The 12,290-nt window shown below is 37.3% G+C and overlaps 1 protein-coding gene across 1 annotated transcript in view; it reads left to right on the plus strand.

Moving 5' to 3' along the window:
- The window catches only part of rbms3 (RNA binding motif, single stranded interacting protein), a 433,687-nt gene that overhangs the window by 95,220 nt on the left and 326,177 nt on the right, over positions 1-12,290 (plus strand). Inside the window, exon 2 of the mRNA XM_038277019.1 lies at positions 72-248. Within this exon, the coding sequence (XP_038132947.1) occupies positions 72-248 (177 nt within the window). The remainder of the gene's footprint in view (positions 1-71; positions 249-12,290) is intronic.

The following is a 12,290-nucleotide window of genomic DNA, read 5'->3' on the forward strand; positions in this document are numbered from 1 at the left end:
CAAATATTAATTACTGCTTTCCCTTTCAATTTGTGTCCTATTATTTTCTCTATTTTGCTCTGTTTCTTTAGCCCAGTGCAGCAGTAAGAGGTCACCACAGGAGTAAGACAGCTTCCTTTGACTCCAGTTGGACCGCTGGTGTCGGTTGGGGTCAGCAAAGCTGGAACAGCCACTTCACTCGTGCACACCCACATCGCCACCTTTCTTCCACGCACACAAGCTACACCTACTGCACTGCCAATACAGCTGTGAGTAATGCTTTTAGCCTGTTATTTGGAGGAATACATCAGTGGTCTCTCTGCCTGTCTCTTTCTCACTTTCTGGTATCCATTAATGTTGTTTTTTATTAGGAAGAGTACCTTCAGCATGCACATTCTGTTTGCTTCGTTTTTCATTCCTCTCTCCTCTCTATTCATTTGTTTTCATTTCATCCATCTCCTGCACTGACCATGTTTTAAGATAGAGAGACATCTGAACTGTTTCATATGTCATGATCCTTTTTATTTTCTTAACAAGATCTTTTTCAGTCTGCCTGGTTGTTTTTTTTTTATTTTAACTTATATTTTAGACATGTATTAAATCCATTCAGGAAAAAAAGATAGTTCTACTATCTCTTATGACCAGTTAACACAGTTTTTACTATGGTCTGTGTGAATATTTGATTCTTATTTGCTGCAGGATGTCCTTTAAAAAGTGTTGTAGGATAACTATGAAAAAGCTCTTGGCCAAATCACCCTATCGTTCCTAATTATTGCTCTTGCTCTCTTTGAAATTATACTTTACTCAAGATAACGTTAGGCTATGGCGACCACGCTGCAGGTTTAGTGTCCAGAGCCTGTTACCTTGGTAATGCATCAAAATGAGAGATGTAGAATAAAGTTGTTAATCCATGATAAGGATTTTATCAAATATAGGGATGCAGAATGGTATTTGCAGTTGGTCTCTCAGTAAAACAAGTTTGAAAAACAGTTAGAAAACGATAGCAGAGTTAATTTTAAACCATTGTAGATGGGAGGATTGTAAGTATACAGGTGCTGGTCATAAAATTAGAATATCATGAAAAAGTAGATTGATTTCAGTAATTCCATTTAAAAAGTGAAACTTGTATATTATATTCATACATTACATACAAACTCATATATTTCAGATGTTTATTTTGTTTAATTTTGATGATTACAAATGACAACAAATGAAAATCTCAAATTCATCATATCAGAAAATTAGAATATTACTGAAGACCAATAAAAACAAAGGATTTATAGAAATGTTGGCCAACTGAAAAGTATGAACATGAAAAGTATGAGCATGTACAGCACTCAGTATTTAGTTGGGCCTCCTTTGGCCTGTATTACTGCAGCAATGCGGCGTGGCATGGAGTCGATCAGTCTGTGGCACTGCTCAGGTGTTATGATAGCCCAGGTTGCTCTAATAGTGGCTTTTAGCTCTTCTGAATTGTTGGGTCTGGTGTATTGCATCTTCTTCTTCACAATACCCCATAGATTTTCTATGGGGTTAAGGTCAGGAGAGTTTGCTGGCCAATTAAGAACAGGGATACCATGGTCCTTCAACCAGGTACTGGTAGCTTTGGCACTGTGTGCAGGTGCCAAGTCCTGTTGGAAAATGAAATCTGCATCTCCAAAAAGTTGGTCAGCTGCAGGAAGCATGAAGTGCTCTAAAACTTCCTGGTATGTGGCTGCGTTGACCCTGGACCTCAGAAAACACAATGGACCAACACCAGCAGATGACATGGCACCCCAAACCATCACTGACTGTGGAAACTTTACACTGGACTTCAAGCAACGTGGATGAAGTGCCTCTCTTCTTTTCCTCCAGACTCTGGGACCTTGATTTCCAAAGGAAATGCAAAATTTACTTTCATCAGAGAACATGACTTTGGACCACTCACCAGCAGTCCAGTCCTGTTTCTCTTTAGCCCAGGCAAGACGCTTCTGACGCTGTCTGTGGTTCAAGAGTGGCTTGACACAAGGAATGCGACAGCAGAAACCCATGTCTTTCATACGTCTGTGTGTGGTGGTTCTTGAAGCACTCACTCCAGCTGCAGTCCACTCTTTGTGAATCTCCCCCACATTTTTGAATGGGTTTTGTTTCACAATCCTCTCCAGGGTGCGGTTATCTCTCTTGCTTGTACACTTTTTTCGACCACATCTTTTCCTTCCCTTCGCCTCTCTATTAATGTGCTTGGACACTGAGCTCTGTGAACAGCCAGCCTCTTTAGCGATGACCTTTTGTGTCTTGCCCTCCTTGTGCAAGGTGTCGATGGTCGTCTTTTGGACAACTGTCAAGTCAGCAGTCTTCCCCATGATTGTGTAGCCTATAGAACTAGACTGAAAGACCATTTAAAGGCTTTTGCAGGTGGTTTGAGTTAATTAGCTGATTAGAGTGTGGCACCAGGGGCCATCAATTTTGAACCTTTTCACAATATTCTAATTTTCTGATATGATGAATTTGAGATTTTCATTTGTTGTCATTTGTAATCATCAAAATAAAACAAAATAAACATCTGAAATATATGAGTTTGTATGTAATGTATGAATATAATATACAAGTTTCACTTTTTAAATGGAATTACTGAAATCAATCTACTTTTTCATGATATTCTAATTTTATGACCAGCACCTGTATATATAAACCAATGGAGTACCACAACCAATAGAATGTAGTAGACAAAAAAAAGTAGTCTAAAATTTGAATTAGGAAACTTACCATAGTTTTTTTAAAATTATATTCTGTTGATAAAAAAAACAAAGACTCATGAGCCCCTTTGACACTGGTAAACCTAAACATAATCAAGTAAAAGCCTATTTAATTTAAAGTATTTATCTACCTGTCATGGGAAGAACTCAGTGAGAACATCATTGAACAGCATCATGTAGACAAACAATGTTATGCAATTATATTATTGGGTCACAATACCTTTAGGAGTGTCTTGGAAAGTGTGTTGGGGAGGGGATTGCAGGAAGTAGAAAGTCAAACAGCAGAGTAAAACTGCATCCTCCTACTCCTGTTATCATGGTTAATATCAGCAGGGACAATTTTTCCCAATTTCCAAAATTAAAACCATGTTGCATAGAAATAAACCATTCAGGCCATTGGTAATTATTTGACAAGTTTGTGGTCAGCATTAGACACATTTCTTTATAACCATCATTGTGTGCGTGTGTGTATGTGAGTGTATGTGTGTGTGTATATGTATATATATATATATATGTATATATATATATATATTAGGGATGGGACGATTTATGAAAACCGTTAGAACCGTTCGGTTCGACTGTCTCGGTTCGGTTCGCGTGTGTTTCGTTCGGTTCATGCGCTGCTCCTTTTTCTGATAGAGGAAGCGTTTACACTCCAGAGCAGAAGGTGGCGGTACTGCGACCAAAGCCAACCACCAGTAGTAAACAATAAGAAGAAGAAGCGAAGCAGCTTAGCCGGGTGTAGCAGGGAAAAAAAAAACCAGTTGTTGTGGAGAATTGTGTCGGACTGGCGAGTGGGAAAGAACAGGAGTTGGAAGACGCGCCAGCAGCACTTTATAGGTCTGCTGTTTGGGAGCGCTTTGCATTTAGAGTGACCTACGATGACGACGGAAAGAAAGTTGTGGATAAAAGTGCAACAGTGTGCGAGCATTGTGCAACACGTTTTGTTTATGCTAACAGCAACATGACCAACATGTCAGGCTAACCCCGAAATCCCTCATACTCCGTCAGCAACCCCCGCTCCGCCCCGCTGCGCTCCAGACCGGCTGCTCAGAGCAAAGCCTACAGCCCCCACTGTGGCTCCCTCCGTCCGCTCCCCTCTGAGTCCGTTGGAGATGGTAGAGGGCATGCGCGAGATGATTAAATTCAAAGCAGCAAAACATACGGAAATGATCCTGGGTTTCCGCTTCTTTTAAAATAATTAGAATCCATTATTTTTTGGGGGATTTTTTCATTAATTCCATAAATTTTTATGGAATTTCAGTGTAACAATCAACATGTATCGAACCGAACCGAAAACCGTCAGCAGAAACCGTGAATCGAACCGAACCGTGGATTTTGTGAACCGTTCCACCCCTAATATATATATATATATATATATATATATATATATAAAATCCATTCTATAAAAATAATGAAAGTTCTTTACAACTGCAAAACTACCAACATTTGGCAATCCACTTAGCTGATAGGCAAGGGAGGGAGAGTGTTAACCAAGGAATCAACCAAAAGGTCTGAAGTAACTTAAGAGGACCTGTAGTGATTCACACCTCAGGTGGGCTTACTTTATATTTAATATTTAGTTATGCACAGTATTTGTAGTTTGTTGCTAGCCATGCTGGGAATCCAAAAGATAATGTTATAGTTATACGAGTTAACATTTTTAGCCTACAGGCATTTGCATTGCAGATGAGAAGCAGAACTACACATACCACTGTACTCACTCTTTCATTGTAAAGCAGGGGGTTGCGGCAAGAAACACAATCATTATATCACAAACAGTTGTCAAACAGTTTTCTTTTTTTGTTTATACCTCCTAATAAGCGCCATTGTGCAGTATTTTCGCTTGCTAAATGCACAATACAAAATACTAATAAATAGAAAACAGCTGCTTCCGGCACAGATAGATGAAACTCAGCAAGTTTATAGGGAACAATGTCCTTTTGCTGAATGAAACAACTCCAGCTTTGAAATCTCACAATAGCAGTACCAATAACATAGATAAACTGCTGAATCTTACGGAAAAGTCATCTATTTCAGAAATCATTCAAATATGAAGAAAAACAATTGAATTCATCATGTAACGATTTTATGTATTAGTCCGTACGGAGGTAGAGTATCATTTGGACTAAGCTACTAAAATCTTGTGCAAGCATAAAACTACAACTTCATACTATTAAAAGCTCTAACACAAAGCTCAAACCTCTATTCACCACTAATATACTAATATATAGAAATGTCTATTTGAAATTGCTGGGCACTAGACGGGTGGCTTAATATAATGTTTCTAAGTTCATTCTAGATCAAAATATGTATTAAAGAAATCTTTTGACGTGGTGGGTTTAATAATTCATACTGAAACATGTTAGGCTTGTTAACCTCTGAATTAGCAGCACAAAACCCAGCATAAAGCTTCTTTACTGTCCAGAAAGAGACGCATGAATGGGAAGCCTCAATAACGTTCTACAGATAGGCTGAAAAAAGAATTATAATTAGCTGATAATCAGATATAAAATTACATAAGAAAACTTGAATATCTATCTGGTTTGAAGGAAAAAATGCAGAGACTGGCCAAGGATGGGTTCGTAATTAATGTTGGGAAGATGGTATTGAATACGTCACTCTAAAATTTAGAAATTGTGGAAATGTCTAGACTTATGCTCAAAAAATTTGAAATGTATTTAAATAAAGTGTCGGTTAGACTAAGCATAAACGAAAACAGTGTCATCCTTAGAGGATTGAAAATTAAAAACTATGTGCATGGAGCACGCGAACCATGACTAAGAGAGACTGGGCCAGAGAGATGAAGCTTATAAATGAGAAGTACATACCAACTTTTAGGGCTGATTTTATCTAAAAAATGGAACCTGCATGTTATGAAGAAGCTGTGTTGATGAACAGCACATGTTGAGTCAGCGTTTAGGCAGGCTAGTAAAGAGGTCTTAAAGCAGATGCTTTTTCTACAGTCGTAACCTATTTAGAACATATGATTTAGATATCCTATGCCACTGAGTGTTTGTGGTCATCAAGGCCTTTGGTAGTGTAAATTTGAAGATAATTTGGTTAAGTAGTTTCGGGGTACATAGTTACTGAGCCCATTAGATGGCAACAATGAGATGAGTGTATGAAGAAGCGGCGTTTTATTTTGTAGAGTCACATTTCGTCTTATTTCGAAATGTCTATCACATCGGTTGTGTGATAAAAGGGAAATTGGGTCGCATGTCTGCAGGGCATATCAGAAGTCCTAGTGTATTTCATAAATTTTGAAATCACTGCAGTTATTTTCTCCATGATTAATTAGGGCTGGAAATAGCAATGCTAGATTTAGAGCTATAAATCGTGTGAGATCATTTTATTGTGAAATTTCAACCATTTCTTGGAGAGTTCAATCTGTTTTTTGATAGTTAATTCAACACATTATAAACGGTATCATGAATAGTCTAAATACCGATGGATAATACTAAAATTTGGTTAGAGTTTGGGTTCCATAATGCTGAAGACCCATTTCGCATTCAGATCTTTTACTCTCATTCGGAGTTATAATCTAATATTAGAGGATTATCTAATTTGTATGGAAGTTCACTTGGGTTTATTTTGAAAGTTTGCATGAAGATAGTGTGTTTGAGAAACAGGAGTCAACACGAATGCCCACGCAAGTGTTATTTTGGAAGGAGAGATGTTCTTTATTCATTATGCATCTCTTTTTCTTGTTATAATTCACTAGATCAAGTAGGCAGTAGATGCAGAGTTAGGTGCACCATTAGCACAATGGGCGGTCTTGTTTTATATGTTCGAAATTTGCTGTGGCTTGGTGTCGTTTTTGAAAAACCCCTAGTTACTTTTTTTTTTTCTAAAATTCTGTGTTTGAGTTTGGTCATTAAAGGAATGAGCATATGATTGGGAAAAAAATTATGAAGTTTTTATAATGTAGGGGCTGTCGGGAGTGTTTTGAAGGGTACGCCCGGAGCTCTGTATTTTTGATAGAAGTCTATAGGTATTGCGTTGTGAAGGCAGAGGTGTCGTATGGTCTAGTAGTCTCTATTGTATCACTTCCTAATGTTTAATATAATGTTGTTGTCTCACCGTCACATTTGATTAAAAAATGTGCATGTTTTTAAAGCTGGTGTGAGGTAAAATACAGCTTTGAAAGCATTCAATTCGGTTATCCTTGATACAAACATTTATTAGATTACAACAGAGAGCGATGGTGATGAGTTCAGAGACGAGATGAAGCGTCGTATCATTAATATCGCAAAATTTTGTTCTTAGTCTTCTGGGTCCGTGTTTTGATATTCGTGAGAAATCAAGTAAGGGCTACACTACGTACATTTATAAGCTCCGAAACAACGTGCTAGTAGACAATCCCAAAAACCTGTGATCTTTTTTTATCCCACAAATATCTAATTGAAATCTAAAGTTTCTCTAATATAAAAAATTATTTTTCAGTCTAAGGAGAGCAGAGGTATGGGAGTGCGACGAGCTTATCCTTTTGTCTCGATGGGTAACTTTCATGGCTGTAGTACATTCATAACTTTATGGGAAAGGCGATAAAATCAGGTTTGTGTAAATCCTGTGGTCTCATTTGATTACATTGCAGCAAATGGTTAGAGCAGATCTTATCAAAAGCCAAAACTTTCCCCTCTCGAAACTAAACGAGCGGTGAGCCAAATCTCGTATATTTTGGTATTCAAGAACAATAAGGTTTTTTCACGAGCAGAGCAGCATACTTTGGATACATCTAAATGGATAAGGGACTTTCAAATTTTTCCTATAAAATATTTCCGTGCAGATCTAATGAAGTATTTTAAGTTTGTAATTTTTTAGTAAAGTTATTTTTATGTAGAAGGTGATCAGATCGATAAAAATGTGTATAACTCAAATTGTTAAATCTTGAAATGTTGGGTTGGACAGATTTGTATACCTCCCGAACAAACCATTATCCACTAAGCCTAATCCAGACTAATATGATATCGCACCACAACATTCCTTCAATGTAGAGTGCTAGGAAAGGTCTGAGGAAAAACAATTCCACCAAGGTCATGTTCGCTTCGCTTCGAACGGGTTCCAGAATGGGAAGCGATACGAAAAAAGTATGTTTTTTTGAATTTTCCAGTTCGAGATTTTAGAGCGGCTATTCATGGCTTTCTTTTGGGAAGTTTGGAACTCTTCGTGGGTTTTGGGTCCATAACTCTGTCGAAAACCGTACAATAGCCACAACAAATATGAGGGTTTAGACATTTCCTGATCCTGACCAAAAATCCTCTACGTTTGATGTAAAAATTTATCTTTGTTTGAGTAAAAATGATGCGTTGTGAGTTGAATAGCTGTTCAGGCATGGAGTGCAACTGTTTGAAAACGCTAGAGCGTGGCACTAACTCTAGCAGATGACAAATTCCGTCCTATAGACTTCCATTTTGAATTTGAAAATATGTAAAATGTTTATACAGTTTTGAAGTTCACTGAAGCAAAACTGTAAAGTTAGCTGAATGGAGTTAAACCAGTCAATAGCTGAAGATACGGAAACATTTTAAACGTTGAATGGTGTTTCTAGCTGACATAACGATCTGATGAAGTAAGGTAAAGGGCTAAAGTAGCTGGAAGATTTAGTTGGAACTTTTTGAAGTTTTACATGCATTTTTATGGCAGGACAAAATCGCTCGAAAAAGGTGAATTTCGACGCAGAAAACCATAACCTGAACACAAATATCTGTACCACAATAAGTCATAGCAGTATTCTCCTGAACTCTAAGAATGAAACGTTTTGATACAAAATTTGTTTAAATCAGCTGAAAAACTGTTGAAACTAGTTAAACGGAAGAATAAACTCGGAATAATAATAATAATATATTAATAGAAAACACAGTATGAACTTTCCTGCGATTACTGCTTGTTTTAGAGAATGTGAGCTCATACTGATAAAGTCCATGTTAAGGTTTAAAACGGCAGAAAACTCAGACCTGAAATTTCAAGTCACAGCTGCTGCCCAACCCCCCCCCCCCACCCAACGTATGGAAATAAGCAAAAAAAAATGTCGTAATTAAGTTTCTCTCTTAAAAGTGCTGAAGCATACAGCAGAAACATGGCAGAAACATGTTATGACATCTATACAAGCAGAAGCAAGGAAAAAACAAAGCTAATGCCTTTCAGAAAAAAAGATGCAGCGAATCACGAATTCAATGCCCCTCTAAAAATTGGGATAAAATATGCAGAAATTTTACTTCTTCATAAAATCAGCAACAAACTGTAACAATAAATACAGTAAAATAGTTGAATCTTAACTTGTTGACGACAAAAATGAGTAGCTTAAGGATAGGAACAGATAAATGAGTGAATATGTAGTATAAGTATTATAAGTCTGAATATCATAAGTGGAACATGTAACATAGACTTGTAAATAAAAATGTGAAAGTAATTAAAATGTGTCAGTTGATCAGCTAGAGAGAAAACGTGTCATCCTTAGATAAGCACTGAAAATCCTCAAACCAAAGTACAAAGACTGGACTCAAGAAGCAAGACAAGGAAGGACAGAGAGAGAAGCTTTAAATAGAGAGCTTAACAAAAACTTTAAGGAAAGCACTGAATTCATATCAAAACAATTTAACTGCATGTATGAGGCCACTGTGTTGATGACTGCCCAGTTGGCAGGCTTAGGCCTGCTTTACGAGGTTAGCAGGGATGCTTTGTTACTCAGTGTAAATCTTATGAAGCCTTTATTTAAGAATTGTGCACTCTGTACGTATGCTGAGTCAAAACAGGCCTTAAGGTTAGTTGTAATTTTTAGCAAGCGATACATAATAGGATATGAATGGCCGCTCTGTGTCAAATAGTAATACTCCAGCACACCATACGGACCATATGAATAGAGTGTATGTAAGAAAGAGTCTTTTTATTTTGTAGTTTGTCCACTTTAGTCTTATATTTGAAACGTATCCATGGTATGTGTTGTCATACCGTGCGATGGGTCTCTATGCCTGCAGGTGTATATAGATCTCAATTTCTCGAAATAAGATAATCACTTGTCTATCTTTTACAATGTTTATCTGGTGAAGTAGCTGCTCTGCTTTGAGGCCGTAAATTGGGATATTTGTATGGGAGCGATTTTTATTGTGTAATTTCACTCCCGGATATTTGTTTTGAAATAGGGTCCTTGTCGTCTTTTCCATTGTAATACAAGCTGGTCGAGTTTGGGATCTTTAATCAGTGAAGCCATTTGCATCATATTAATAGACGCGCGTATAATATAGAGCGACTCTTTTATTATTGTAAGGGTTCAAATGGATTTTCTTATTTTTACAGTCTATCACCATTGGAATTGTAGTGTCAATGGGAGGGGTTCATGCCACGTCAGTGATTAGTAAGTCCATTTAAATATGAAGATCTCAATGGTTTCTCCAATAGTATTTTTGTGACGTCGAAATAGATACTGTTATTTGAGCGTATTAATGGGAGACTTTTATGTGAAATTAACTTCTGGGGCATGTTTTGAAACCGTCCTAGAGTTAATAGAAATATTCAAAAGCTGGTCGAGTTTGGGTTCATACAGTGAAGCATTTGCTCAATTAATATGAGAGTATTATTATAGCGGCCTTTTTATTTTGTAGGCGGTCAATGGAGTTTTATTTTGAAAGTCTAGCAAGGTTTTGTTTTTGTAGTAATAAGTGGAATCAGACCCAGCAGTGATAGATTCTGATCCGGACTTTCAAATCTTAAATCACTCTTTTCCCCTGTTATTTATGGCAGTGATGAGTGCAGCAATGGGAGGCTTTTATTGTTTGATATTTTGCTGGGGCAGATGTGTTTTGAAAAACCCTAGAGTCCTCATTAAAAAAGTGGGTGCAGTTCGGATCATACTAGTTGTACCCATAAGTGGGAAAAAAGAATATTGAGTTTATTCCGTAGGGGACTTCTAATTTTGATGGGGTCCCCGGAGTCTTATTTTGAAGTCTATTTCTCAGGTTGGTGTGACAGGGAAGGTTCATGGCTCAGTAGTCATCATTGTATCACACTTTATTATTTTTAAGAGATATCGAAGGAGGTGTTACTTCCTCCATTAGGATTAGAAAAATGTGCTGTTTAATGTGGTGGAGGACAAATCTGTTTGAGCTGACGTATAGGTCCGGGCGGGTTGGCTATGACACCCGACGGTCGTAAGTTGTTTAACATGATAGCTCCTTTGTAGGTCAGATGACAGACAGAAGACTAATAGTTGCGTGACTTCTCATCTTATTGCGTTCTCCTTAGTTCAGGCATTTAATTTGAACTCGGTAAGACTATTATCGCTTGACACCCGCAAGACAAAACGAGGTGCTGAAGACAAAATCAGTAACATGGATCTAATACTATTCTTATCAGTTCTAAGCGTGACATGAGGAGCTTATCCTTTGTCTTTTAACATGATTTGCGGTGTAACTTTGAATCGGTAATGTCGCTCATTCAAACTCTAATGGGAGACAGGAAGGCACTTATAAAAAAGGGTTATTTATTCCTTTGTAGACAAGTATTATATGCTCGGTCTCATTGTATACTATGCAGCATATTAGGTAGTGAAAGACACTGACTCTCATAACGCAAATTGTTTTCCTAACTAAACACGAATTTATTCCTATTATCGAATCAAATAGAAGATGCCATATATAGCGCAGATTCCAGTGAGGAGCCACACCCGATATTATAGGTATTCGAGCAACATGATTATCTTTCACACAGTGATGTGTTCAGCCATCTTTGGACTACAATGTGTTCGTTAACGTAAAATATTTCTACAATATTTCCGTTAAATTCTCTTCTAATTGTTAATCTATAGGCGTTCGGTTTGACGATTTGTATTGTTTAAAAAATAAAAAGATGTTATAATTGACAAAATCCTGTGAATTTTTGGGTTGATATTTTCGGTCCTCAAAAGGTAATTCATTAACTTCGTGACAGATTTGTTTCCCTTCCGACCCGAACATATTCCTTAAAATTATTTCCTCAGCTCACTACTTTACAATCGATTTAAATTATTAACCGATATCGAAACAATTCCTTCAATACCGTTTGTGACGTGTGATAGTTAAATGTGATTATGACGTGCTTGAGGAATCGGATCTATCTAATATGCTTTTCGTTACTAACGAGGTCTAGCGAACAAACTATGTCCAGCTAATGGCTGTGTTGCTACGTCTGCATCCCGAGTGTACCTCCTAATAGGGCTAATCGTCTCAGATACGAAAAATGAGTTTCTTGATTTTTTTGTAATTTCAGTTCGGACTTTTCCCGTCGAGCTCTGCATTGGAATTTTCTAAGTGGAGAAGTGTGATTTTTAGTATCGGGTCTTGGAGCCACTCATAAACTGTCCAGGTAAAAACCTCGATGTACAATGTCACAAATAACGATACAGATTAACTATGAGGGTTACATTTCTGAGAATTGACAAAAAATCCTACGGATTTTGAGGGTATAAATTTATCTAGATAGAGAGTAAAAAATGAACCCGCGATGTGAGTTGATGCTTTTCGCGGCATGGGTGAATTGTATGAAAACAGTAGACAGTGGCACTCACTCTAAGCATGCTCGAACATTGCCGTTACCATATAG

This window comes from Cyprinodon tularosa, unplaced genomic scaffold (genome assembly GCF_016077235.1).
Source record: "Cyprinodon tularosa strain WSP-4 unplaced genomic scaffold, ASM1607723v1 ctg13, whole genome shotgun sequence".
Classification (NCBI taxonomy): Eukaryota; Metazoa; Chordata; class Actinopteri; order Cyprinodontiformes; family Cyprinodontidae; genus Cyprinodon; species Cyprinodon tularosa.